Raw genomic sequence first — 27106 nt, 5'->3', positions numbered from 1 at the left:
GTGCCACCTGTGCCACACGTGTCATGGGTTCGCCATCACGGCCCTACACCATTTCTGACAGATGGAAGCCCAGCCCATCTTCCAGGGATGAAGCTCCCACAATTTCTGAATGATAACAGAATAATAACAGAATAACAGAGTCGGAAGGGACCTTAGAGGTCATCTAGTCCAACCCCCCCCTGCGCAAGCGGGAGACGCGACACCATTTCTGACAGAGGTCAGCCCAGTTTCTTCTTCACAGCCTCAAGAAGGTCGCCAAAGGGGATCATATGACCCCCAGGACCCTTCAGCCGTCATAAATGCGAGTCCGTTTTGCCAAGCGTCTGAATTTGGTGGGAATGCTACAACACGGTCATGAGTCGTTTTTTTCACTGCCGTTGCAACTTTGAACGGTCGCTAAACAAACTCTGGCAAGTTGAGGGTTTACCTGTATGTGCTGTACGTTGCGTGCAAAAGGGAAGTCTCAGGTTTCTAGTCCTCATGGTGCAGGAGTCTAAATCTAGTCAGAAGCGACCCTTGGCGCTCCGAGCGGCGAAAAGCCATCTGAAATGGAGGAGACATCGTTCCGTGTAGTCCTTGACTTACAACCATTCATTTAGTGACCGAAGTTACGACGGCATTGGAAAAAAGGGACTTATGACTGTTCTCACACTTACGACCGTTGCAGCATTCCCGTGATCAAAATTCGGACGCTTGGCAACTGACTCGTATTTATGACAGTCGGAGTGTCCCCGGGATCACACGATTCCCCTTTTGCGACATTCTGACCAACAAAGTTCTCTTCGCAACCGTGTTCCTCACTGAATAGCTGCAGTGGTTCGCTTAACGACGGTGGCAAAGAAAGGTCATAAAATGGGACAAAACCCTCTTAAACAACTATCCTGCTTAGCAACGGAAATTTGGGGCTCAATTGTGCCCCAAATTGTGCCCCAAAGCAACGGTCGTTAAGCCGAGGACTACCGATGCGCCTCGCTCCCTTGTGAAATGCTTTTTAGGAAAAAAAATGGTCGGTATCCAGACAGAGTTGAACATTTCTTCTCCTTGAAGTTCAGATGGATGACCTCTTTTCTCCCTTTCCGGCTAGGTCTTCAAGGCCCCCCCTCCTGCTGGACGGTCCTTTGCCAAAACAGGGTCACCAAAATTCTCCTTGCGGTCGGACAAGAGTTGTACCTTCTGGATGACGCAGCCTACAATCCGGTGGTGCGTGGGCCCAAATCCTTTCATTCTGAAATTGTTGGTCTTTCCGCAGGGCGTCTGTGGGGGCTGATAAGCCATGGTTTGTAGCTAGAGCAGTGTTTCTCAACCTTGGTAGCTTGAAGATGGGTGGACTTCAACTCCCAGAATCCCCCAGCCAGCAGCCAACGCTGCTGGCTGGGGGATTCTAGTACCGCCTTAGGCACGAAAGCCAGCTGGGAGACTTTCAGCCAATCACCAGGAGACGGTGAGTTCTAGTCCCGCCTTAGGCACGAAAGCCAGCTGGGTGACCTTAAGCCAATCACCAGGAGACTGTGAGTTCTAGTCCCGCCTTAGGCATGAAAGCCAGCTGGGTAACTTTCAGCCAATCACCACGTCCCGCCTTAGGTGTGAAAACCAGCTGGGTGACTTTGGGCCAATCACCAAGAGACGGTGAGTTCTAGTCCCGCCTTAGGCACCAAAGCCAGCTGGGTAACTTTCAGCCAATCACCAAGTCCCGCCTTAGGTGTGAAAACCAGCTGGGTGACTTTGGGCCAATCACCAAGAGACGGTGAGTTCTAGTCCCGCCTTAGGCACGAAAGCCAGCTGGGAGACTTTGGGGCCAACCCACCTCACAGGGTTGTTGTTTCAGGGAAAACAGGAGGAGGGAGGAAACGTTCGCCATTTGGAGTAATTTGTCAGAATAATATTGTAATTTTGTAAGAATAAGAGTAATCAAGATGGGATACAAACCCCACCACCACCACCAACAAATAAAAAATAAAAGATTCCCCCCATTTTAAGAGTCCCCAGGATTTCCTTGTCTTGGAAATCTGTCAGGGCTCATTGCAGGGAATCTCAGCTGCTGAATTTGATTTTGGATCCTATTTTATTCTGGCTGCAAAACGCCTGAGCTTGGGTGGACGTGAGCCTGATAGACACCGGTAGTCCTTGGGTTATGACCATTTGTTTAATGACAATTCAAAGTTCCTCTGGTGCTAAAAAAAAAGGGGGTTATTTGCCACCAGTCCTCACACTTACAACGTCTCCATGGTCACGTGCTCCGAATTCGAGTGCTTGGCACAACCGACATATATGTGTGACAGTGGCAGCATCCTGGGGTCATGCGATCGCCCTGTGCGTCGTCCTCAGAGGCTTCCAACCAAGCCAAGTCAATGGGGAAACCAGGATTCACTTAGCAACAGACTTATTCGCTTAACGACCACCACGAAAAGGACATAAAATTGGCCCCGACTCGCTTAATGACCACATCGTGGGCCCAGCGGTGGTCGTAAGTCAATTACCTGCACTGTAAAGGGATCAGTCAATGCGTGGAAAGGGAGCGGGGTCTTGAATTTAGCTGGTGGTCTCCTTTCCTTACTGTAGACCCTGCCTTGGCTTAGTCTGCATGCCGGCTCCTTCCTCAGGATGGCCGTGTCGTTCAACCACCGGTTTTTAGCGCTCTTCACCGACACCGGCTACCTCTGGATGGGCCGGTCGAACTTAAAGGTGAGATCCAAATCCCAGAATTCACCTGCCAGCATGGGTGGACTTCAACTCCCAGAATTCCCCTGACAGGATGGGTGGACTTCAACTCCCAGAATTCCCTGCCAGCATGGCTGGACTTCAACTCCCAGAATTCCCCTGACAGGATGGGTGGACTTCAACTCCCAGAATTCACCTGACAGGATGGGTGGACTTCAACTCCCAGAATTCCCCTAACAAGATGGGTGGATTTTAACTCCCAGAATTCCCCTGACAGGATAGGTGGACTTCAACTCCCAGAATTCCCCTGACAGGATGGGTGGATTTCAACTCCCAGAATTCACCTGCCAGCATGGGTGGACTTCAACTCCCAGAATTCCCTGCCAGCATGGCTGGACTTCAACTCCCAGAATTCCCCTGACAGGATAGGTGGACTTCAACTCCCAGAATTCCCCTAACAAGATGGGTGGATTTTAACTCCCAGAATTCCCCTGACAGGATGGGTGGACTTCAGCTCCCAGAATTCCCCTGACAGGATGGGTGGATTTCAACTCCCAGAATTCCCCTGACAGGATGGGTGGACTTCAACTCCCAGAATTCGGCCAGGTTTAGACAGCAAAGCAAATATTTTTTGATATAGTTTTCATTTTCTTCTGCTTCCCACCAGGAAAAAATGGCTGAATTCACTTGCGACTACCGGTCCCCTCCCAAGCAGATGGCCTGGTAAGCACCCCCAAAACTCCGGGGCTCCTTCTGCCTTTTCTTAAAACCGATTACCAGCAGTCCTCGACTTACAACAGTTTTGGTCACGACAGTACAAAAAAGACGTTGAGACTCTAGAAAGAATGCAGAGAAGAGGATTAGGAGGCTAAAACATACGAAAACCGGTTGCAGGAACTGGGTAGGTCTGGTTTAACGAAAGGAAGGTGATATGATAGCAGCGTTCCAATATTTGAGGGGCTGCCCCAAAGAGGAGGGGGGGGGTTCAAGTTTTTCTCAAAAGCACCTGAAGGCAGGAGAAAAAAACAGTGGATGGAAACTAATCAAGGAGAGAAGCAACCTAGAACTAAGAAGAAATTTCCTCACAGTTATAATAATTAACCAGTGGAACAACTTGCCACCAGGAGTTGTGGGTGCTCCATCACTGGAATCTTTTAGGAAGAGCCATTTGTCTGAAATGGTAGAGGGTCTCCTGTATGGGCAGGGGGTTGGACTAGAAGACCTCCAAGGCCCCTTCCAACTCACTTATTCTTTCTTCTTAACATGACAGGTGTACGCGACAACACAGCCGGCAGCGTGCCGTTGTGATGGCCTGGGACCGGTGCCTTATGGTTGCTGGAAGCGACCAGCAAAGCATTCAGTATCCTTACTCAAAACTTACAACAGCCCTGAAATACTTGACTTGCAACAACGGAGAATGCTGAGCCTCCATTGTTTGAACCAGCCTACCTTAGGATGTGGCTGGAGTTCTCCAACTTACGGGGTCTCCTGAGGTGGGGGTGGGGGGAGGCATGGCAATGATCAGCAGAGATCATCTTATTTATTTTATTTTATTTTATTTTATTTTATTTTATTTTATTTATTTTATTTTATTTTATTTTATTTTATTTTATTTTATTTTATTTTATTTTATTTTATTTTATTTTATTTTATTTTATTTTATTTTATTTTATTTATTTTATTTTATTTTATTTTATTTTATTTTATTTATATGCCGCCCTTCTCCGGAGACTCAGGACGGTTTACAATGCATTAAGCAATAGCCTTCATACTTTTGTATATTTTTATACAAAGTCAGCTTATTGACCCCACAAACTGGGTCCTCAATTTACCTACCTTAGAAAGGATGGAAGGCTGAGTCAACCTTGAGCCTGGTGAGATTCGAACCTGCAGTAATTGCAAGCAGCTGGTCTTAATAACAGGGTGCTTTAAACCACTGTACTACCAAGGCTCTTTCTCTTATCGATTTCCAAAGAACGGCTCCTCAATTCCTTAACGCCAACCCTCAGATACCCTCTGAGTGAGGATTCGCACCTGGTCCCAGAACTGGACGGGGTGCGCATTTTCTCTCGTTCCACTCACGAATTCCTGCACGAGATCCCAGGTGGGTTTTCCTGGCTGAACAAAGAGGACTAGGAACTTTCCCTAGTCCGACCGTGAACAAAGAGGACTAGAAACTTTCCCTAGTCCGACCATGAACAAAGAGGACTAGAAACTTTCCCCGACTTTTAAGTAGTCGATAGTCGAGACTTCCCACCCCTGTTCTCTCTTTCAGAGGCCAGTGAGGAGATCTTCAAAATCGCCTCCATGTCGCCCGGGGCCTTGCTGCTTGAAGCGCAGAAAGAATATGAGGTAAAATAAGACGACCAAGGAGGGGTGGAACAAAAAATGCTAGAAAAAAAATCTCCCTTGTCCTCGACTTACGACCACAATGGAGGCCAGAATTGATGTTGCTAAGTAAGAAATTTCTTTTTCCATATTTTTCGGACTATAAGAACCACCAAGATTTCGAAGAGGTAAGAAAGAGTCCTCGGAGAGTGGGCGGCATAGAAATATGAATAATAATAATAATAATAATAATAATAATAATAATAATAATAGGAAGAAGAAGAAGAAGACATAAAAAAAAATATGCCCTCCCCAGCCCCCAGGAGCACTCTGCAGGCCTCTTAAACTCTCTGCATGTCCAGTTTTTTGCAAAAACGGGATGTGAGGGGAGGGGCTTTGGGGCTGTATTCGGTGTATAAAACACACCGACATTTCCACCTCTTTTGGGGGGGGGGGCGGAAAGTACGTCTTATACTCCGAAAAGTACAGTAAGTGAGTTTTGTCCCATTTTACGATTTTTCTCACCACACTCGTTAAGCAAATCAATGCCGTTGTTAAGTGAGTCAGACGGTTGTTAAGTGAATCGGGCTCCCCCCGTTGACTTGGCTTGTCAGTAGGTCGCAAAAAAGTAAAAAAAAAGGTAAGAAAGGCTGAAAGATAATGTTTTAGAGTCAAAATCAAAAATCAAAATTCATAAAAAAGTCGATTTAGTAAAAAAGGGAGAAAAAATGGGAGAATTAAACAATAAAAATTTAAAGAAGAATTCTTCTGACTCTTCAAGTCTTAATCCATGGGGGAACAAACTTTAGGAGTCCAATTTAATTTAATTGAGTATATAGTCTCTAGTCCAAGGGGAATAAAAAATCAAAATTCAAGCCAAAAATCTTCTCCTTTTAATTTTCAACACAAAAAATTGAATTTTTTTTTGCAGAAATGAATAGATTGACTTTAAGGATTAAAGATAGGGAAGAGATAGAGTATTATAGGATATGGAACTGTTTCTATTATTGGTTGGAAAAGAGATATAAAAGATAAAAGCTTTATGATTATATTTAAACATTTGATAGGCAGAATTTTGTTTTAGTAAGGAGATATTAAAATGGTTGGTATAAAGATCAAGATAGAAGAAAGTTTCTTTTTTGGAAGAAGAACGACCTAAGATAACACCGAGATGTCACAGGGAAGGGGCGACAGATGTACTAAATGTTTGTTTGTTTTTATAAAAAATAATAAAAAGTTATATACAGAAGGTCGCAAAAAAGGGAATCGCATGACCCCGGGAACACTGCAACTGTCATAAATGTGAGTCCGTTGTCAAGCGTCTTAATGTGAATCACGCGACCACGGGAAGGCTGCAGTGGTCATAAGTGTGAAAAATGCCATGAGTCACTTTTTTTCCAGTCCCGTCGTAACTTTGAACAGTCACTAAAGGAATTGTTGTAAGTCGAGGACTGCCTGTACACTCCTGGTGTTAACGCCGCAGAGATATTCACAAATGAGATCCATGACTTTGGGGAACAATTGTTTGGAAAGGCCCCAGTTATAATTTTAAGGAAAAGTTTTATTTATTAAGCATCAATTGTAGATACAAGCAGTATCCTCGACTTACAACAGTTCATTTAGTGACCGAAGTTGCAACAGCAGTAAAAAAGCGACTGATGACCGTTTTTCACACTTTACGTCCGTTGCAGTGTCCCCGTGATCACGTGATCAAAATTCAGACACGCTTGGCAACGGACTCACATTTATGACAGTCGCAGTGTCCCGGGGTCGTGTGATCCCCCTTTTGCGTCCATGGGGAAGCCTGATTCACTTAACGACATTGTTAAATAAGTTAAAAACGGCAGGAATATGATTAACGATCGTGGCAAGAACAGTCGTAAAAAGGGGCAAAACTCACTTAAGGTCTGCCTCGCTTAGCGACAGAAAATTTGGGCTCAATTGTGGTCAATTCTGTCCAGGTAGTCCTTGACTTATGACCTCGGTTCAAGCCCAAATTTAAACCGGTTGTGTTTCTTCTCTCTGATCAGAAAGAAAGCCAGAAGGCGGATGAATATCTGCGTGAAATCAAGGACCAGAAACTGCTTCCCGAGGCCGTCGAGCAATGCATTAAAGCAGCCAGCTACGAACATTCCCCGCCCATCCAGAAAGCTCTGCTCCAGGTAAGGGGGACAGGTAAATCCCTGCAGGGGGTCTGGGCCCAGCCTTCAGCTCAGGTGGGGGAACAGAGGCAAGGTTGGCATAGACCATGGTTAGCAAACTTCACAGCTTGAAGATGGGTGGACTTCAACTCCCAGAATTCCCCAGCCGGCATGCTTTAAAACGCATGGACTTCAGTTCAGATAATTTTTTTTTTTTTTTTGCTTTAATTTATATGCCGCCCTTCTCCGGAGACTCAGGGCGGCTTCCAATGCGTTAAGCAATAGCCTTCATACTTTTGTATGTTTGTATAAATATGCAAATATATTTATTTGTATATTTATACAAATATATATATTTATATATATATATTTGTATAAAATAAAATATATTTATTACAAATATATCAGTTTATTGCCCCCACAATCTGGGTCCTCATTTTACCTATCTTAGAAAGGATGGAAGGCTGAGTCAACCTTGAGCCTGGTGAGATTTGAACTTGCAGTAATTGCAGGCAGCAGATGTTAATAACAGTGCTTTAGTCCACTGTGCTACCAAGGCTCAATTCCCTGCCGGCATGATTTAAAATGGATTGACTTCAAATCTCAGAATCCCCCAGCTAGCATGCTTTAAGAGGGGTTGACTTCAACTCCCAGAATCCCTCAGCCTGCACGCTTTAAAATGCAAGGACTTCAAGTCCCAGAATTCCCTTTGCAAGCTTTCCCACTTCGCTTAACACCATAAGGACTAGAAACTTGCGCTGAACGAGGAAAATCATTCCCTCATTGTTTTTTCTCTACCTGTAGGCTGCCTCTTTTGGAAAATGCTTCATCGACAAATTTGCACCGGAAAACTTTGTCGAAACCTGCCGAGATCTGCGGGTGCTTAACGCCGTCCGAGATTACCAGATTGGGATCCCTCTCAGCTTCGATCAGTATCCTTTCCTGACGGCAGAACCCAAATGGGTCACGGGAAACCGGATTTTTGCCTTTTTTTCCCCCCTGCCTCCGGCTTCATCCTGGAAAAATTTGCTTTCTCCTCAAATCAATTTTGTTCCCATTTTTAGCAAAAAGTCCATCAGAAGTTTCTGCCGTTTCACAAAAAGACTGGTAGTCCTCGACTTACGACCACAATGGAGCCCAAAATTTCCATCGCTTGGCGGGGCCGTTGTTAAGCGAGTTTTGGGCCCTTTAACCACCTTTTATCTCCCGACGGTTAAGCGAATCACTGCACTTCGTTAAGTGAATCTGGCCTCCCCGTTGACTTGGCTCGTCAGAAGGTCGCAAAAAGGGATCAGGTGCAGTGCAACCGTCATAAGTATGAGTGAGCTGCCAAACGTCTGAATTTGGGCCACGTGACCCAGGGGATGCTGCAGTGGTCGTAAGTGTGAAAACAGGCCATAAGTCACTTTTTTTCGATGCCACTGTAACTTCAAACGGTTGCTAAATGAATGGTTGTAAGTTGAGGACTGCCTGTAATTTGGGGTGGGGGGGGTGTTACATACAAGCTTCTGATCTCCCCTCCTTCAACATACGTAAACCAACTAATCCTAGAAAATTCTTAACAGATGATTTACAGATATAAACAGCTGACTAAGGAGGTTTTGCTGGATAGGTAACTTATCTCTCCTCTAAATGTATTGCACATCTGGGTTAAATTTTGTCCTCTTTTCCATCTAAAAATGGGCAAATCTTGATCGATCTCAGTTTAGAGGCTACTCTGGTGTATGGGAATCTCAGGCTGAGCATCGGTATTAGCCAAAATGGTTGTTGTATTATTATTATTATTATTATTATTATTATTATTATTATTATTATTATTTACTCAAAAATGACAGTATACACAGCAAACGAGATAACCATGCTGGATTATTATTATTATTATTATTATTATTATTATTATTATTATTATTATTATTCCGTTCAATCTGGTTGATTCTTCGAGACATCCTGGATACGTTTCTTGGCAAGGTTTTTCAGAACTGGTTGGCCATTGCCACCTTCCTAGGGCTGAGAGAGTGTGACTGGCTCAAAGTCACCCAGCTGGCTTTCATGCCTAAGACTGGACTAGAACTCACCGTCTCCTAGTGACTGGTCCAAAGTCACCTGGTCACCTTTCATGCCTCAGGCAGGACTAGAACTCATTGTCTCCTGGTGATTGGGCCAGTGTCACCCAGCCAGCTTTCATGCCTTAGGTGGGACTAGAACTCACCATCTCCTGGTGATTGGCTCAGTCACCCAGTTGACTTTGAAGCCTAAGGCGGGACTAGAACTCACCGTCTCCTGGTGATTGGGCCAGAGTCACCCAGCCGACTTTCATTCTTAAGTCATAACTAGAATTCATCTTTCATGCCTTAGGTGGGACTAGAACTCACCATCTCCTGGTGATTGGCTCAGTCACCCAGTTGACTTTGAAGCCTAAGGCGGGACTAGAACTCACCGTCTCCTGGTGATTGGGCCAGAGTCACCCAGCCGACTTTCATTCTTAAGTCATAACTAGAATTCATCTTTCATGCCTTAGGTGGGACTAGAACTCACCATCTCCTGGTGATTGGCTCAGTCACCCAGTTGACTTTGAAGCCTAAGGCGGGACTAGAACTCACCGTCTCCTGGTGATTGGGCCAGAGTCACCCAGCCGACTTTCATTCTTAAGTCATAACTAGAATTCATCTTTCATGCCTTAGGTGGGACTAGAACTCGCCATCACCTGGTGATTGGCCCAAAATAACACAACTTACTTTCATGTCCAAATGTCTTTCATGTCTCGCTGTTTCTAACCTGTCAATCAACCACTACACTAAAGTGGCTTTTTTGTAACCAAAGATAGCCTGTCCCTAAAGCTGGAGGCTCTCTTTTGGCTCCTGGTTAGAGATGGAGCCCTGTTCCACGGGCCTGTCATAAACACCACGGCTGGTAGCCTAGCCGTCTGACCTGATCCTTCGGCCGTTGTATCTTAGGGTGGTTTTGAGAAGACTGTATCCAATCGCCATCAAGATTTGCGAGTACCTCCGTCTCTCCGAATTCCAAGGGATAAGCCGGATTTTGGCCCACTGGGCCTGTTACAAGGTACGATCCGGAAATCCGTCATTAAGTGTGAACAGCCTGCCAAACCCCCAGGTCGCAGTCACACGATCACCGGGCACTGCCAACGGCTCCTCACTTTGGGCACGGGTTGTAAGTCCATTTGTAATTTTGAACGGTCGCTAAGCGAACGGTCATTAAGCGAGGACGGCCTAAAATTGCATCTTGATGCCACGGCTCTTAACTTTGGGCCCGGGTCGTAAGTCCCTTCATTCGTAATTTTGAACAATCGCTAAGCGGTCGTTAAGCGAGGACGGCCTGAAATTGCATCTTGATGCCACGGCTCTTAACTTTGGGCTCCGGTCGTAAGTCCCTTCATTCGAAATTTCAAACGGTCGCTAAGCGAACGGTCGTTAAGTGAGGATGACCCAAAATCGCATTTTTAACGCCCACCTCTTTGTTCCACGCCGTTTCCAGGTCCAACAGAGAGACAAATCTGATGAAGAATTGGCCCAAGTCATCAACCAGAAACTTGGCGACGCCGTGGGCATTTCGTATTCGGACATCGCGACCCAGGCTTACGAGAGCAACCGGACAGAGCTGGCTATTAAGGTTCGAGGGAAATGGATTCGGATCCATCCCGAGGAAGGACTGGGAAGGAAGGAGGGTCCAAGAAGCAGGAATCAACAGGCCTCCTCTCAAGAAGGAATAGGAGTAGAATGAATGAGCCGGAAGGGACCTTGGAGGTCTTCTAGTCCAGCCCCCTTCTCAAGCAAGAGACCCAATACCATTCTGCCTATCCAATCTCTTCTTCAAAACCTCCAGTGATGGAGTACCCCCAACTTCTGGTGGCAGGCTGTTCCACTGGCTAATTGTCCTCACTGTTAGGATGTTTCTCCTTAATTCCAGGTTGCTTCTCTCCTCGATGAGTTTCCACCCATTCTTTCTTTCTTTTTTTATTAAAAAAAATTATAAATTTTATTAAAACACAAAATTGACATTTACACAACATATGACATATTTATTTATCAAATTTATTTATCAAATTTATATAAATATAAATAGCTTATCCTTTTTAAGCATTGTTTCATAGTGGTCTTCCATTTGATATTTTATACTTCTTCCCCTATTTCTTAGTCTAATACGCCTTCTTTTTCCCCTCCTTCTCCTTCTCTTCTCTTCCCCCCTCCTCTTTCTGTAGAGATCTATATATTTTGATTATATCTTTACCGTTTTACATTTTTACATTCATATTATATACATAATTATAATTATACCACTCAATATATTTTATATATATATATATATATATATATATATATATATATATATATATATATATATATATATATATTGTATTTCTGTTCTTTTCTCCTTGTATTTATTGTTCTTTATTGATAGTGTTAAGCCAAATAAGAGCCTGTAGTACAGTGGACTAAACACTGTTATTAACATCTGCAATTACTGCAAGTTCAAATCTCACCAGGCTCAAGGTTGACTTAGCCTTCCATCCTTTCTAAGGTAGGTGAAATGAGGACCCACTTTGTGGGGGCAATAAGCTGACTTTGTATAAATATACAAAAGGATGAAGGCTATTGCTTAACGCATTGTAAGCCGCCCTGAGTCTCCGGAGAAGGGCGGCATATAAATTAAAGCTATATATATATATATAGATCTTATCTATTCGTTCTTCTTCAGTTGGGATTTTTTCCTGTTTCCAATTTTTTGCATATGTTATTTGTGCTGCTGTTAAGATACGTAGCATCAAATACTTCATTTCTTTGGGATATGGTTTTGTAAAGTTTCCTAACAAGAATGTTTCTGGTTTCTTTTCTATTTGCTGTTTTCTTTCCTGTCCTGCCGTCAGGTGATTTGGAAAATACTTTGACCCCCCTCTTCTTTGGGGCAGCCCCTCAAATACTGGAATACTGTCCCACCCCCCCCACCCCCCAGTCAAACTCAAATCCTACAGCCATTCTTATGTTTTTATCTCCAGGCCTCTTAATCATCTTAGTTGCTCTTCTCTGCACTTTTTCAAAGTCTCAATATCTTTTTTGTAATATGGTGACCAAAATTGTTGTGGTCTTACTAAGGCTTTATAAAGTGGTACTACTACTATTTCATCTGATCTTGGTTCTATCTTGGCCAACTGTCTGAAATGGTAGAGGATCTCCTGCTTGGGGCTGGACTAGAAGACCTCCAAAGTCCCTTCCAACTCTATTCTGATTAATTAAAGCTTTTTTGGCTGCTGCCGCCGCACATGGCTGGCTCATATTCAAGTGATCGTCCACTCGGACTCCAAGGTCCCTCTCATTATTTCCAATATTTGATCCAGAGTCACCCTGCAGGAGAAAGATGTCCGGCTTAAAATTTTAATAAATAAATACAATTTAAAGAAATAAGAAAGAAAGAAAAAATTAAATGGGTCTCCGCTTCTAGGGGTTGCCAGCTTGTAAGTTTGCAGAAATGTTTATAGGAAAGGGGCAGTTCAGAGGAGTGGGTTCCATCTTGGCCTTTTCCCTGACCTGCTAGCTTTCTAGATACAAGGGACTCGTCTTCCCCCTCCTGGAAAAATTTCAGACGGCTTCAGCTTCCATGGGCGTCCGGCAGACGGACTGGCTCAACCAGCGAGAACAAAGTCATGCCAGATCAGCCTTTTTTTTTTAAACCTCGGCGACTTGAAGAAGTGTGGACTTCAACTCCCAGAATTTCCTGATGGAAACCTTGTGTTTTGTGTTTTATTTATTTATTTATTTATTTTGCAGCTGCTGGAATACGAACCCCGGCCGGGAAAGCAGGTGCCTCTTTTACTGACCATGAAAAGAAGCCAGCTGGCGTTGAGCAGAGCCATCGAGAGCGGGGACAGCGACCTGGGTAAATCGGGGGGGGGGAAGGATGGAGAGAGAGAGAGAGAGAAAGATATTGAGATAGATATGTGGATGGATGGATGGATGGATGAATAGAGAGACAGACAGACAGATAGATAGACAGAGAGACAGACAGATATAGATGGATGGATGGATGATGAGATAATGAGATAGATTACATAGATGATAGGTAGGTAGGTAGATACAGACAGAGGTATTGAGATAGATATCAAGGTAGATGGATGGATGGATGGACAGACAGACAGAGATATTGAGATAGATATGAAGAAGGATGGATGGATGGATGGATGAATAGAGAGACAGACAGACAGACAGACAGATAGAGACAGATATAGATGGATGGATGGATGGATGGATGGATGGATGGATGGATGGATGGATGGATGAATAGAGAGACAGACAGACAGATAGATAGACAGAGAGACAGACAGATATAGATGGATGGATGGATGATGAGATAATGAGATAGATTACATAGATGATAGGTAGGTAGGTAGATACAGACAGAGGTATTGAGATAGATATCAAGGTGGATGGATGGATGGACAGACAGACAGAGATATTGAGATAGATATGAAGAAGGATGGATGGATGGATGGATGAATAGAGAGAGTCAGACAGACAGACATATATGGATGGATGGATGGATGAATAGAGAGACAGACAGATATAGATGGATGGATGGATGGATGGATGAGATAATGAGATAGATTACATAGATTATAGGTTGGTACAGATAGACAGAGATATTGAGATAGATATCAAGGTGGATGGATGGATGGATAGATAGATGGATAGACAGACAGACAGACAGAGATATTGAGATAGATATGAAGAAGGATGGATGGATGGATGGATGAATAGAGAGACAGACAGACAGACAGATAGAGACAGATATAGATGGATGGATGGATGGATGGATGAATAGAGAGACAGACAGACAGATAGATAGACAGAGAGACAGACAGATATAGATGGATGGATGGATGATGAGATAATGAGATAGATTACATAGATGATAGGTAGGTAGGTAGATACAGACAGAGGTATTGAGATAGATATCAAGGTAGATGGATGGATGGATGGACAGACAGACAGAGATATTGAGATAGATATGAAGAAGGATGGATGGATGGATGGATGAATAGAGAGAGTCAGACAGACAGACATATATGGATGGATGGATGGATGGATGAATAGAGAGACAGACAGATATGGATGGATGGATGGATGGATGGATGGATGGATGAGATAATGAGATAGATTACATAGATTATAGGTTGGTACAGATAGACAGAGATATTGAGATAGATATCAAGGTGGATGGATGGAAGGATAGATAGATGGATAGACAGACAGACAGACAGAGATATTGAGATAGATATGAAGAAGGATGGATGGATGGATGGATGAATAGAGAGACAGACAGACAGACAGACAGACAGATAGAGACAGATATAGATGGATGGATGGATGGATGGATGGATGGATGGATGGATGGATGGATGAATAGAGAGACAGACAGACAGATAGATAGACAGAGAGACAGACAGATATAGATGGATGGATGGATGATGAGATAATGAGATAGATTACATAGATGATAGGTAGGTAGGTAGATACAGACAGAGGTATTGAGATAGATATCAAGGTAGATGGATGGATGGATGGATGGACAGACAGACAGAGATATTGAGATAGATATGAAGAAGGATGGATGGATGGATGGATGAATAGAGAGACAGACAGACAGACAGACAGATAGAGACAGATATAGATGGATGGATGGATGGATGGATGGATGAATAGAGAGACAGACAGACAGATAGATAGACAGAGAGACAGACAGATATAGATGGATGGATGGATGATGAGATAATGAGATAGATTACATAGATGATAGGTAGGTAGGTAGATACAGACAGAGGTATTGAGATAGATATCAAGGTAGATGGATGGATGGATGGACAGACAGACAGAGATATTGAGATAGATATGAAGAAGGATGGATGGATGGATGGATGGATGAATAGAGAGAGTCAGACAGACAGACATATGGATGGATGGATGGATGGATGGATGGATGGAAGGATGGATGGATGGATGAATAGAGAGACAGACAGATATAGAGGGATGGATGGATGGATGGATGGATGGATGGATGAGAATGAGATAGATTACATAGATTATAGGTTGGTACAGATAGACAGAGATATTGAGATAGATATCAAGGTGGATGGATGGATGGATAGATAGATGGATAGACAGACAGACAGAGATATTGAGATAGATATGAAGAAGGATGGATGGATGGATGGATGAATAGAGAGACAGACAGACAGATAGAGACAGATATAGATGGATGGATGGATGGATGGATGGATGAGATAATGAGATAGATTACATAGATTATAGATAGATACAGATAGACAGAGATATTGAGATAGATATCAAGGTGGATGGACGGATGGATGGATAGATAGATGGATAGATAGACAGAGATATTGAGATAGATATGAAGATGCATACATAAATACATACATACGTGTACTGTGTTTTCCCGAAATAAGACCTCCCCAGATAATAAGCCCTCTCCCAAAATATTTAAATGCATGTTCAGCCGGCCCCTGCCATTTCCTCTGGTTAAGGTTAGGGAAACAGAGCTGGAAATCAGGTAAGATGGCAAGAGGATCCCCATCTTGCTCCACGCGCCCCAAAATAATAACACCTCCCTGAAAATCAGGCCAAGTGCTTATTTCGGGGTGCAAAAAAATATAAGACAGGGTCTTATTTTCGGGAAAACATGGTAGATGATTGTTATATTTTGAGATTGATATTGAGATAGAGAGATATCAAGGTAGGTAGGTAGGTATATAGAGATAGATAGGTAGATAGATAGATAGATAGATAGATAGATAGATAGATAGACAGACAGACAGACAGACAGACAGACAGACAGATAGATATGAGAGAGAGAGAGAGAGAGAGATAGAAAGAAAGATAGATAGGCAGATAGAGACAGACAGACAAAGATATTGAGATATATATGAAGATGGATGGATGGATACATACATACATACTTACATACCGTGTTTCCCCTAAAATAAAACCTCCCCTGATAATAAGCCCAATTGGGCTTTTGAGTGCATGCACTAAAATAAGCCCCCCCCGAAAATAAGCCCTCCCCAGAAATATTTAAACTCATGCACAGCCGGTACCCACCATTTCCTCTGGTTTCCTCCACGCACCCCAAAATAATAAGACCTCCCCGAAAATCAGGCCAAGTGCTTATTTCGGGTTTCAAAAATATACAAGACAGGGTCTTATTTTCGGAGAAACACGGTAGATGATAGTTATACAGTATATTGAGATGGATATTGAGATATCAGAGAGGGAGGGAGGGAGTGATAGAGAGAGAGAGAGAGAGAAAATCACAATAAAAATACAGAATATCCAGCCATTTTAGCAATCTTTCCCTCTCAAGCCCCTGCAGATTATGCTAAATCCAGCCCTGGATGGGAAAAAAAGGGATTTTTTTTCATAACCTTCTGTAGAATATTTCCTGCCAGGGGCTAGGGTTAGAGCAAGAGCTCTATTAGGCAGCTATCTCAGGTGAGAATTGCAGACCCCATCCTCCCCAGCCGAGAGGATGGATGGAACAGGCTGGCAAATGTTCTCCTTTTCTGTTTTTCTTCCTGCTCAGTTTACACCGTCATCTCGCGCCTGAAGGACGAACTTGGCCGGGGCGATTTTTTCATGGCGTTGCAGAACCAGCCCGTGGCGTTGAGTCTCTACCGTCAGGTGAGGCTCTGGGCTTCACACGCTCCGTTGCTGACACTGCACGGAAGCCGGCCGAGATACAGAGAAACAGACCGGACCCCCTAATCTGCGCATCTGGGAATATATGAATCTCCAGATTTTGGGGCTGGAGGATTCTGGGTGTCTCTGATCCAACCCAAAATTCAAGTTCTGAGCCTCCTTGCTGTGTGTGAAGGATTTCTCGTCATTGTGGAACAGTTTTTTTCAAATTTGGCAAGTTTAAGATGGGTGGACTTCAACTCCCAGAATTCCCCAGCTGGCTCAGGTTCAGTGAGTTTTGCCCCATTTTATGAGTTTTCCGGCCACATATGTTAAGCGAATCACTGCATTTGTTAAGCTAGTTTTTTTTTTAATTTGATTTATATGCCACCCTTCTCCGGAGACTCAGGGCGGCTTACAATGCGTTAAGCAACAGCCTTCATACTTTTGTATATTTATACCAAGTCAGCTTATTGCCCCCACAAACTGGGTCCTCAATTTACCTACCTTAGAAAGGATGGAAGGCTGAGTCAACCTTGAGCCTGGTGAGATTCGAACTTACAGTAATTGCAGACAGCTGGTGTTAATCACAATGCTATTAGTCTGCTGAGCCACCAGGCCCAGTGGCTATAGTATCATGGTTGTTAAGCGAATCGGGTTTCCCCATAGCTTTCACTGGTCACGAGGTCGTATGACCTTGGGTATCGTATGACCTCGGGACACTGCGACTGTCATAAATATGACTCAGTTGTCAAGCATCCGAAGGTAAACCTTGATGGTTGACACGGGGATGCTGCAACGGTCATAAGTGTGAAAAACGGTGTTAATTCACCTTTTTCAGTGCCGTTGTGACTCCAAACGGTCACTAAATGAACTGTCGTAAGTCGAGGACCAGCTGTAGCTTAAACCAGCCGTTTCTAGAACAGCACATCTATCTAATCGGTAAAAACCTAAATCAAAGTTTCATATTTTGCCTTTTGTTTTCAATCTTTTAGGCTTTTTGTCAACAAACTACCCATGAATAAGGAAATAAAATAAATAAAATAAAATAAAGCTGAGGTAAAAGTCTCCAAATAACGTGTTTTAAGCCTCCTAGGTTTACTCCTGGGCGCGAGGCGAAGCGTGTACATTTGATAAATAAGTATAATTTTAAAAATTAAAATGTTCTTAAATAAAAAAAAAAAAACATAGCCACGAGAATGAGGATGATTAATCGATTTATACCCAACCTTTTCCACGTACCACTCTTGTCCCTCCTCAGTTCTGCAAACATAAGGAGCCCAACACACTCAAAGATCTCTACAATCAAGACGACAATCACCAAGAGCTGGGCAACTTCCACGTCCGTAGCAGCTACGTCAGCGAGAAGGTGGGTTACCATTGCAACGTGGCAGTGGGCATCCAAAAACGGCTGGCAGATTCCGATCCGGAGAGGTGCCCCTCTGAGACCAGGAAAAATATATATTTTCACACCTGCATTGCACATTCTCCCAAGTAGCCTGCAAATCTTTTGCATTGGTGGTTAAAAGGGAAGATAGACAAACCACAATTAATTAATTAAGTTCGGTGATTCCTCTCTGAAAGTTTCTAGTCCTTAAGGTTCTGGTTGAAATCTCTGGAGGTGGGCCTGGAAGCATTTGGAAAGGGAGGCAGACAAAATAGAACAGAACAGAATAAGAGAGTTGGAAGGGACCTTGGAGGTCTTCTAATCCAACCCCCTGCTCAGGCAGGAAACCCTACACCATTTCAGACAAGTGACTGTCCAGTCTCTTCTTAAAAGCCACCAGTGATGGAGCACCCAGAACTTCTGGTGGCAGGCTGTTCCACTGGTTCATTGTCCTCACTGTCAGGAAGTTTCTCCTTAATTCCAGGTTACTTCTCTCCTTGATTAGTTTCCACCTATTTGCTTCTCCTGCCTTCAGGTGCTTTGGAGAATGGGTCGACCCCCTCTTCTTGTTATTGCTCTGATCTTTTATTTAAGTACTCTTGGCTTCAGGCGTTTTTTGCAAAGTAGATTAACTATGCAGGATCTGTTTTCTTCCTCAGTGGATCGAGGGGCGTGTGGCCAGTCTGCAGAACGCAGTCGACGAGTACTACAAAGCCAAGAATGAGTTTGCAGCCAAGGTGAGGGCTCGAGGCACCGTGGGCCAAAGAGAGCTTGCTCTGGAGTGCACATCATTCACTCATGACTGCAATTGTGAGCAGAATTTCTGTTGGCCGTGGCATGTTGGCCATGGCAAGTTGGCCATGGCGTGTTGGCCATGGCAAGATGGCCATAGTGTGTTGGCCATAGCAAGTTGGCCATAGTGTGTTGGCCGTGGCATGATGACCATGGCATGTTGGCCATGGCAAGATGGCCATGGTGTGTTGGCTGTGGCAAATGGGCCATAGTGTGTTGGCCGTGGCACGATGACCGTGGCATGTTGGCCATGGCAAGATGGCCATGGTTTGTTGGCCATGGCATGTTGGCCATAGTAAGTTGGCCATGGCATGTTGGGTGTGGCAAGTTGGCCATAGTGTGTTGGCCATGGCACAATGACCATGGCATGTTGGCCATGGCAAGATGGCCATGGTGTGTTGGGTGTGGCAAGTTGGCCATAGTGTGTTGGCCATGGCACGATGACCGTGGCATGTTGGCCATGGCAAGATGGCCATGGTGTGTTGGCCATGGCATGTTGGCCATAGCAAGTTGGCCATGGCATGTTGGCCATGGCAAGATGGCCATGGTGTGTTGGCTGTGGCAAATGGGCCATAGTGTGTTGGCCATGTCACGATGACCGTGGCATGTTGGCCATGGTGTGTTGGCTGTGGCAAGTTGGCCATAGTGTGTTGGCCATGGCATGATGACCATGGCATGTTGGCCATGGCAAGATGGCCATGGTGTGTTGGCCATGGCATGTTGGCCATAGCAAGTTGGCCAAGGCAAGATGGCTGTGTTGGGTTGGCCGTAGCGAGTTGTCCTAGACCCGTCTGAAAAGCCATGTGCTTTTTCCTTCTTCTGCTCACCAGGCCACTGAAGACCAGATCAAGCTCTTGCGTCAACAGCGTCGCTTCCAGGACGACTTCGACAAACCCTACGTGGACCTTTCTCTGCACGACACCGTCTACAGCCTCATTCTTGACGGGAAGCACAAGTTAGCCGAGCAACTTTACCGGGATTTCCGGATCCCTGATAAACGGTGAGGACAGTCCTGGGGAGAGGGCTGTGGTCCCCAAAAGCTGTTTCTTCCAACACATCTGGAGAACCTCAAGTTGGGAGACAGATGTTAGTTCTTGGTCTGTTCCCTTGCTGTCTTGACAGGTTCTGGTGGCTGAAGATCAGCGCCTTGGCGGAACAAGGGGCCTGGGAAGATCTAGAGAAGTTCTCCAAGTCCAAAAAGTCACCTATCGGCTACCTGGTGAGAAGAGGATGGGTCAGCCGTGGTGGGCCTGTTTTCTTAACTCAATACACTTGAATTCTACCAACGTCCAGGAAGACATCCTGGGGAAAAGTAGACAGATCAAAAATAAAAAACCAAAAAAAACCAACAACCAGATCCCAGAAATGTTTCTGGATTTTTGTAGGACGTTGCGTCCCAATCTTGGGCATTTCCAAGTAGGTGGATCTGAAATCCCAGAATTCCCAGAGTCAGCAAAGGCCATTGATGAGAATTCTGGGAGTTGAAGTCCATAGTTAGGAACTGCGGTTTCAAGCTCTCCCTGAATGGATCTTGGGAAACCTTGTCCAAAATCTTCACGCCACTTTTTTGAAGGACAAAAAAGTCAAGTTTGAGGTTTTTGGGTGTCGGTGTCCTGTTTCTGAAGGACGGAGTCATTGTTTCTCCGTTCCCAGCCATTTTTCAAAATCAGAAAAACTGGGAAGGAAGCGAGGGAAGGATTGAGATGGAAAGAAAGAGAAGGAAAGGAAGGAAGGATTGAGATGGATGGAAAGAGAAGAAAAGAAGGATTGAGATGGAAGGGAGGGAAGGAAGGATTGAGATGGAAGGAAGGATTGAGATGGGACGGAGGGAAGGAAGGAAGGTTGGAGATGGATGGATGGATGGATGGATGGATGGATGGATGGAAGGATCAAGATGGAAGGAAAGGGAAGAAAAGAAGGATTGAGATGGAAGGGAGGGAAGGAAGGATTGAGATGGAAGGAAGGATTGAGATGGGAGGGAGGGAAGGAAGGAAGGTTGGAGATGGATGGATGGATGGATGGAAGGAAGGATCGAGATGGAAGGAAAGAGAAGGAAGGAAGGATTGAGATGGAAGGGAGGGAGGGAGGGAAGGAAGGATGGAGATGGGGGGAGGAAAGGAAGGATGGAGATGGATGGATGGAAGGAAGGATCGAGATGGAAGGAAAGAGAAGGGAGGGAGGGAGGGAGGGAAGGAAGGATTGAGATGGAAGGAAAGAAGGAAGGATTGAGATGGAGGGAAGGGAGGGAAGGAAGGAAGGATGGAGATGGATGGAAAGAGAAGAAAGGAAGGTGAGATGGAAGGGAGGGAGGGAGAGAAGGAAGGATTGAGATGGAAGGAAGGATTGAGATGGGAGGGAGGGAAGGAAGGAAGGTTGGAGATGGATGGATGGAAGGAAGGATTGAGATGGAAGGAAAGAGAAGGAAGGGAGGATTGAGATGGGAGGGAAGGGAGGGAAGGAAGGATGGGTGGAAGAAAGGAAGGAAGGAAGGAGGGATTGAGATGGAAGGAAGGAGGCAAAGAGGAAGGAAGGAATGAAAAGGTGGGAAGAAAAAAGGAAAGAAAGAAGAAAGAAAAGAGAAAGAAAAAGAAAGAAAGAGCATCACATGAAATATAATGACTTCTGACCATGTCTTCAAGAGATATTATCAGACTTAAGAGCTCCCTTCCCTATTAAAATTCCTCGACGTTTTCCTTAATGGAAGCTTCCACCAAGGCGAATCAAGGTCTTGGGTGGGTGGGGAGGAAACAAACCCCAAGAATTGGCCTTGTGGTTGGCCTGGCACTTGGCGCACGATCACTGTGTGGTCCCCTTTCCTTCCTCGCAGCCCTTTGCCGAGATCAGCATGAAGTACGCCAACCCGAGCGAAGCCAAGAAGTACGCTGCCCGAGTCACTCCCGAACAGAAAGTGAAGGCTCTCCTCTTGGTGGGGTAGGTAGCAGGCGTGCCCCCCACCCCCTCCCCAGAATCTCAGCCCACCTCCTCACCCCCATTTCTGGCCTTGCTCCTCTGATTTGAACTGGGGTGCATTTTCAGCCAATTTCACAGTGAAATCCTACCAAGAGGGTACATGAGAGACCCCTACAAACATTTGGGGGTCACCCACTCCCCCCCCAAAAAAGAGGGGTCCAGAGCTGTCCTCCCTCAAGGCAAAAGGCAGGAGAATAGATTTAAATCCCCCCCAAAAAAAGGAGATTTGGGGAAAAAGGTAAGGCAAAATTTAGGCGGGAGCCATTGGTTACTCAGAGGGCAGGCTGCTGTTCTGCGGGTGAGTTCAGGCAGACAGCCATCTGTCAGGGCTGGTAGAAACTCTGGATTCCTGCCTTCAGCAAGAGTTGGATGAAATCAGCGTTTTTCAACCGTGGCCCCTTTAAGACGTGTGGGACTTCAACTCCCAGAATTCCCCCAGCCGGCAATGCCGGCTGGGGGAATTCTGGGAGTTGAAGTCCCACACGTCTTAAAGGGGCCACGGTTGAGAAACACCAAACTAGATGATCTCAAAGGACCCACCCCAGTTTGTGACTTTAAAACTGAGGAACGGCAGAATTTGAACCCAAAGGCCAAAAAAAGAAAAAAAAAACACCTGCTTTTTATCTAAATATATTTGCCATATTTAACCTTAAAAAAAACCATGAGATCATATAGAAAGAAAGAAAGACTGGTTATATTTTGGAGATTCTTTTATGATGTTAAAAGGTTTAGCTAAAGTTGGATAACTTTTTGAACTTTATTGTAGTTTTAAAGTACTGAAGTTTAAAGATGGCTAACTTAAAAATTGATGGATAACTTCTTGAAAGTTTTGAAACTTACATTTTGGAGAATGTTTTCTTAATGTATTGAGAAATTTTAAAATGCTTAAATTAAGATTATAGGTTTTTTTTCCCTTCATAAATGTGAAATGTGATAAGAGAATTTATAAAAGGAAGGTTGAAGTAGAATTTTTAAAGGGGGAGTTAACGAGTGTGAGAGAGTTTTGAATCCTGTAGTAGTTAGTATATTTTAGCTTATGTTTATTAAATGCTATATTCTGTTTTTGCTCTGGGAAGTCGGGGGGGGGAGTTGGGGAGGGGGAAAATGATGTATAATAATTCATTTTGTATTGTTTGGTTATTTGAACATAAAAAAAATAAAAACTTTTGTTGAAAAAACAAACAAACATGAGATCGGCGCCATTTTCGGCGAGGCGCAGCTTTTAATTCTCCTCAAGAAATTCTGCAGGGGGGGTGGGTGGGTGAGGGATTAGCTGGCTAGTTTAGGGAAATGCTCCCTTCATGAGGACTAGTCACTTAGCGTTCTCCAATGGGCAAAAAATTATCTCCGGAAGGGACCGAATGAGCCTCCGAATTCTTTTTTAATGTCGTTTTTCTTCCTTCCGTGGCCGTAGGGACTTCAGCCACGCTGCCGAAGCCGCCGTGGAGCGCAAGAACGAAGCGGAAATGGTTCTCATCCTCTCCAAATGTACCGACGCCACCGTGGTGGCTAAACTGGAACAGGCGAAAGCTCAACTGGGAAAGAAATGAGCTTTTCCACCGTCACCGGCTACTTCTGACCGGCCCCGGGTGGCAAAAACGGAACCCGTTGGACTCTTCCGCTCTGGCCCGGTTCTGGAAGCAGCTTTGCAGGCTTCCAGGAGTTTTGGACTACAGTCCCCATCTTCCCCAGCCAGCATGGGAGGCCTCTAACCCATGAGCCCAGATGGAGGGCCGCCAAGTTGAGGAAGGAACTGAAATAGGAGACTGGAGTCCTTGCTGGATTTGGGGACGATTTAATCTGGGATTCGTTAAATAAAATAAAAATAAAATAAATAAAAATTTAAAAATTCTATTCTATTCTATTCTTTCTTATTCTATTCTATTCTTCTATTCTATTCTTTCCTATTCTATTCTATTCTATTCTTTCTTATTCTATTCTATTCTTCTATTCTATTCTTTCCTATTCTATTCTTTCCTATTCTATTCTATTCTTCTATTTATTCTTTCCTATTTTATTCTATTCTATTCTTTCCTAGTCTATTCTATTATTCTATTCTATTCTATTCTATTATTCTATTCTTTCTTATTCTATTCTATTCTTTCTTATTCTATTCTATTATTCTATTCTATTCTTTCCTAGTCTATTCTATTCTTCTATTCTTTCTTACTCTATTCTATTCTTCTATTCTATTCTTTCCTATTTTATTCTATTCTATTCTTTCTTAGTCTATTCTATTATTCTATTCAATTCTATTCTATTATTCTATTCTTTCTTATTCTATTCTATTCTTTCTTATTCTATTCTATTATTCTATTCTATTCTTTCCTAGTCTATTCTATTATTCTATTCTATTCTATTCTATTATTCTATTCTTTCTTATTCTATTCTATTCTTTCTTATTCTATTCTATTATTCTATTCTATTCTTTCCTAGTCTATTCTATTCTTCTATTCTTTCTTACTCTATTCTATTCTTCTATTCTATTCTTTCCTATTTTATTCTATTCTATTCTTTCCTAGTCTATTCTATTATTCTATTCTATTCTATTCTATTATTCTATTCTTTCTTATTCTATTCTATTCTTTCTTATTCTATTCTATTATTCTATTCTATTCTATTCTTTCCTAGTCTATTCTATTCTTCTATTCTTTCTTACTCTATTCTATTCTTCTATTCTATTCTTTCCTATTTTATTCTATTCTATTCTTTCTTAGTCTATTCTATTATTCTATTCAATTCTATTATTCTATTCTATTCTATTCTATTCTATTCTATTCTATTCTATTCTATTCTATTCTAATGGGATGTACTAAATGTTGGGGTGCTGTTTTTCGGGGGGGGGTAAATGAGGGGAAAAAAAACCCACATACCTTTCTCTGTCCTTCTTTTTCTCCTTTCTCAACCCTCCCTTTTTGCCTTTTAACTTTTGTTGGCTGTTCTGCCTTGTGGGCTGCACACCTACCTTCCGTCCGCCCCCCCCCCTTCCAGAAAATCACCCCTTGGTGCTCCATCCATTTGGGACAGCAAAGCAACCAAGTCTTGGAAACGGGGGTGGCCTCTTGGTTTTTTTGTTTTGCCCGGTTGGACGTCCATCTGGCGTCTTAATAATTCAACTAGTTTGCTTTGCTTTGCTTTAAAAAAAAATTGGTAGGAATTTGCAATGTGGGAGGAATGCACAGAAGGAAAAATAATTAAAAAAAAACAAACCACTCGTTTTTTGGGGGTTTGTTCCTTTATTCCATCATCATCATCTGTCCCAAACTATTTTTTGGGGGGGGGTGATAAAATACAATTGGGGGCATTTCGAGGCCGTTTCTTTGCCCTCCTGCGTCAAATCATTGAGCTGAAAGGTTTGACGTTGGAGAGATTCTTGGTTATCGTCCTCCGCCTACCCCAAATTTCTGAGCGGCCCTCACAACGCTCTTCGTTTTCAGTGAAAGGCAGATATTAAAAGTTTTCCTTGAAATGAGCAGATTTTTGTGTTGACTTTGTAGACAACGATGGGCGGTTTGCCCAGCAGTGGAGATGGGCGAGAGAGTGACTGGCATAAAGTCACCCAGGTTTTGCGTAAGGCCAAACTAGAACTCACCGTCTCCTGGTGATTGGCCAAAAGTCATCAATTCGGCTTTCGTTCCTAAGGCCAAACTAGAACTCACCGTCTCCTGGTGATTGGCCAGAAGTCATCCAGTCAGCTTTGTTCCTAGGCAAAACTAGAACTCACCGTCTCCTGGTGATTGGCCCAAAGTCATCCAGTCAGCTTTCCTTCCTAAGGCAAAACTAGAACTCACCGTCTCCTGGTGATTGGCCCAAAGACATCCAGTCAGCTTTCGTTCCTAAGGCAAAACTAGAACTCACCGTCTCCTGGTGATTGTCCCAAAGTCATCCAGTCGGCTTTCGTTCCTAAGGCAAAACTAGAACTCACCATCTCCTGCTGATTGTCCTAAAGTCATCCAGTCAGCTTTCGTTCCTAAGGCAAAACTAGAACTCATTGTCTCCTGGTGATTGGCCCAAAGTCATCCTAAGGCAAAACTAGAATTCACCATCTCCTGGTGATTGGCCCAACGTCATTCTAAGGCAAAACTAGAACTCACCATCTCCTGGTGATTGGCCCAAAGTCACCCAGCTGGCATTGATTCCTAAGGCAAAACTAGAACTCACCGTCTCCTGGTGATTGGCCCAACGTCATTCTAAGGCAAAACTAGAACTCACCATCTCCTGGTGATTGGCCCAAAGTCACCCAGCTGGCATTGATTCCTAAGACAAAACTAGAACTGTCTCCTGGTGATTGGCCCAAAGTCATTCTAAGGCAAAACTAGAACTCACCAACTCCTGGTGATTGGCCCAAAGTCACCCAGCTGGCATTGATTCCTAAGGCAAAACTAGAACTCACCGTTTCCTGGTGATCGGTCCAAAGTCACCCAACTGGCTTTCATGCCTAAGGCAGAACTAGAACTCAGTGTCTCCTGGGTTCTACCCTGGTGCCTTAACCACTAAACCAAACTGTCTCTCTTAGCTGAGAGATGTGATGCGGGGGGCCTGAGGACCACTGAAAGAAGAATTCTGGAAGAGAAGGCCGCGTTGTTTGAAAGACTGGAAAAATCTAAGGAAGTTGGAGGTAGTTTCGGCCCCTTCTCCAACTTCTACTCCTGCCAAACCAACCGTCTCTCATGAAATCAGAGTTCAGTGCAGATACTTTGCAAATAACTTTGCATCACATTTTAACTGATGTGGGTCTGTGAGTTGTGACGGTACCGTCCAAGCACCCAGGGTCAGGAATAGTCTGTCCTAAAAGGCCCATTTCCCATTTTGCAGCATTTCCTGGATGCATCTCCCAGCCTCTTGATCAGGGGTGGGGAATTATGGCCCTTTTAGGACTTGTGGACTTCCGATCCAACCTCTATAAATCCATCTCTCTCTCCTCCTCCTCTGTCTGCATGTCTCCTTCCCTCTCTTCTATTCTTCAATCCATCCCTTCCTCCATCCCTATATATATATAGCCATCTCCCTCTTTCTCTCTCTCAGTCCACATCTCTCCTTCCCTCTCTTCTATCCTTCCATCCCTCCCTCCCTCCATATATCTATCTATCTCTCTTTCTCTCCTCCTGTCTGCATCTCTCCTTCCC

The 27106-nt window shown here is 43.9% G+C and overlaps 1 protein-coding gene across 1 annotated transcript in view; it reads left to right on the top strand.

Moving 5' to 3' along the window:
* VPS16 (VPS16 core subunit of CORVET and HOPS complexes) overlaps positions 1 to 23780 on the top strand; it is a 33228-nt gene extending 9448 nt beyond the window's left edge. The window contains exons 6-24 of the mRNA XM_070948210.1: positions 1085 to 1200; positions 2560 to 2682; positions 3326 to 3381; positions 3929 to 4018; positions 4668 to 4762; positions 4934 to 5010; positions 7017 to 7148; positions 7932 to 8059; positions 8704 to 8739; positions 10082 to 10190; positions 10623 to 10757; positions 12911 to 13019; positions 16737 to 16834; positions 18093 to 18200; positions 18878 to 18955; positions 19841 to 20010; positions 20133 to 20229; positions 21838 to 21941; positions 23395 to 23780. Coding sequence (XP_070804311.1) covers positions 1085 to 1200; positions 2560 to 2682; positions 3326 to 3381; positions 3929 to 4018; positions 4668 to 4762; positions 4934 to 5010; positions 7017 to 7148; positions 7932 to 8059; positions 8704 to 8739; positions 10082 to 10190; positions 10623 to 10757; positions 12911 to 13019; positions 16737 to 16834; positions 18093 to 18200; positions 18878 to 18955; positions 19841 to 20010; positions 20133 to 20229; positions 21838 to 21941; positions 23395 to 23530 — 1997 coding nt within the window. The 3' untranslated portion in view covers positions 23531 to 23780. The remainder of the gene's footprint in view (positions 1 to 1084; positions 1201 to 2559; positions 2683 to 3325; positions 3382 to 3928; positions 4019 to 4667; positions 4763 to 4933; positions 5011 to 7016; positions 7149 to 7931; positions 8060 to 8703; positions 8740 to 10081; positions 10191 to 10622; positions 10758 to 12910; positions 13020 to 16736; positions 16835 to 18092; positions 18201 to 18877; positions 18956 to 19840; positions 20011 to 20132; positions 20230 to 21837; positions 21942 to 23394) is intronic.
* The last annotated feature ends 3326 nt before the right edge of the window (positions 23781 to 27106 follow it).

This window comes from Pituophis catenifer, unplaced genomic scaffold (genome assembly GCF_029215685.1).
Source record: "Pituophis catenifer annectens isolate HBS135680 unplaced genomic scaffold, rPitCat1.0.hap2 SCAF_8, whole genome shotgun sequence".
In the NCBI taxonomy this organism is placed as follows: Eukaryota; Metazoa; Chordata; class Lepidosauria; order Squamata; family Colubridae; genus Pituophis; species Pituophis catenifer.
This window is presented reverse-complemented; position numbering and strand designations above follow the sequence as displayed.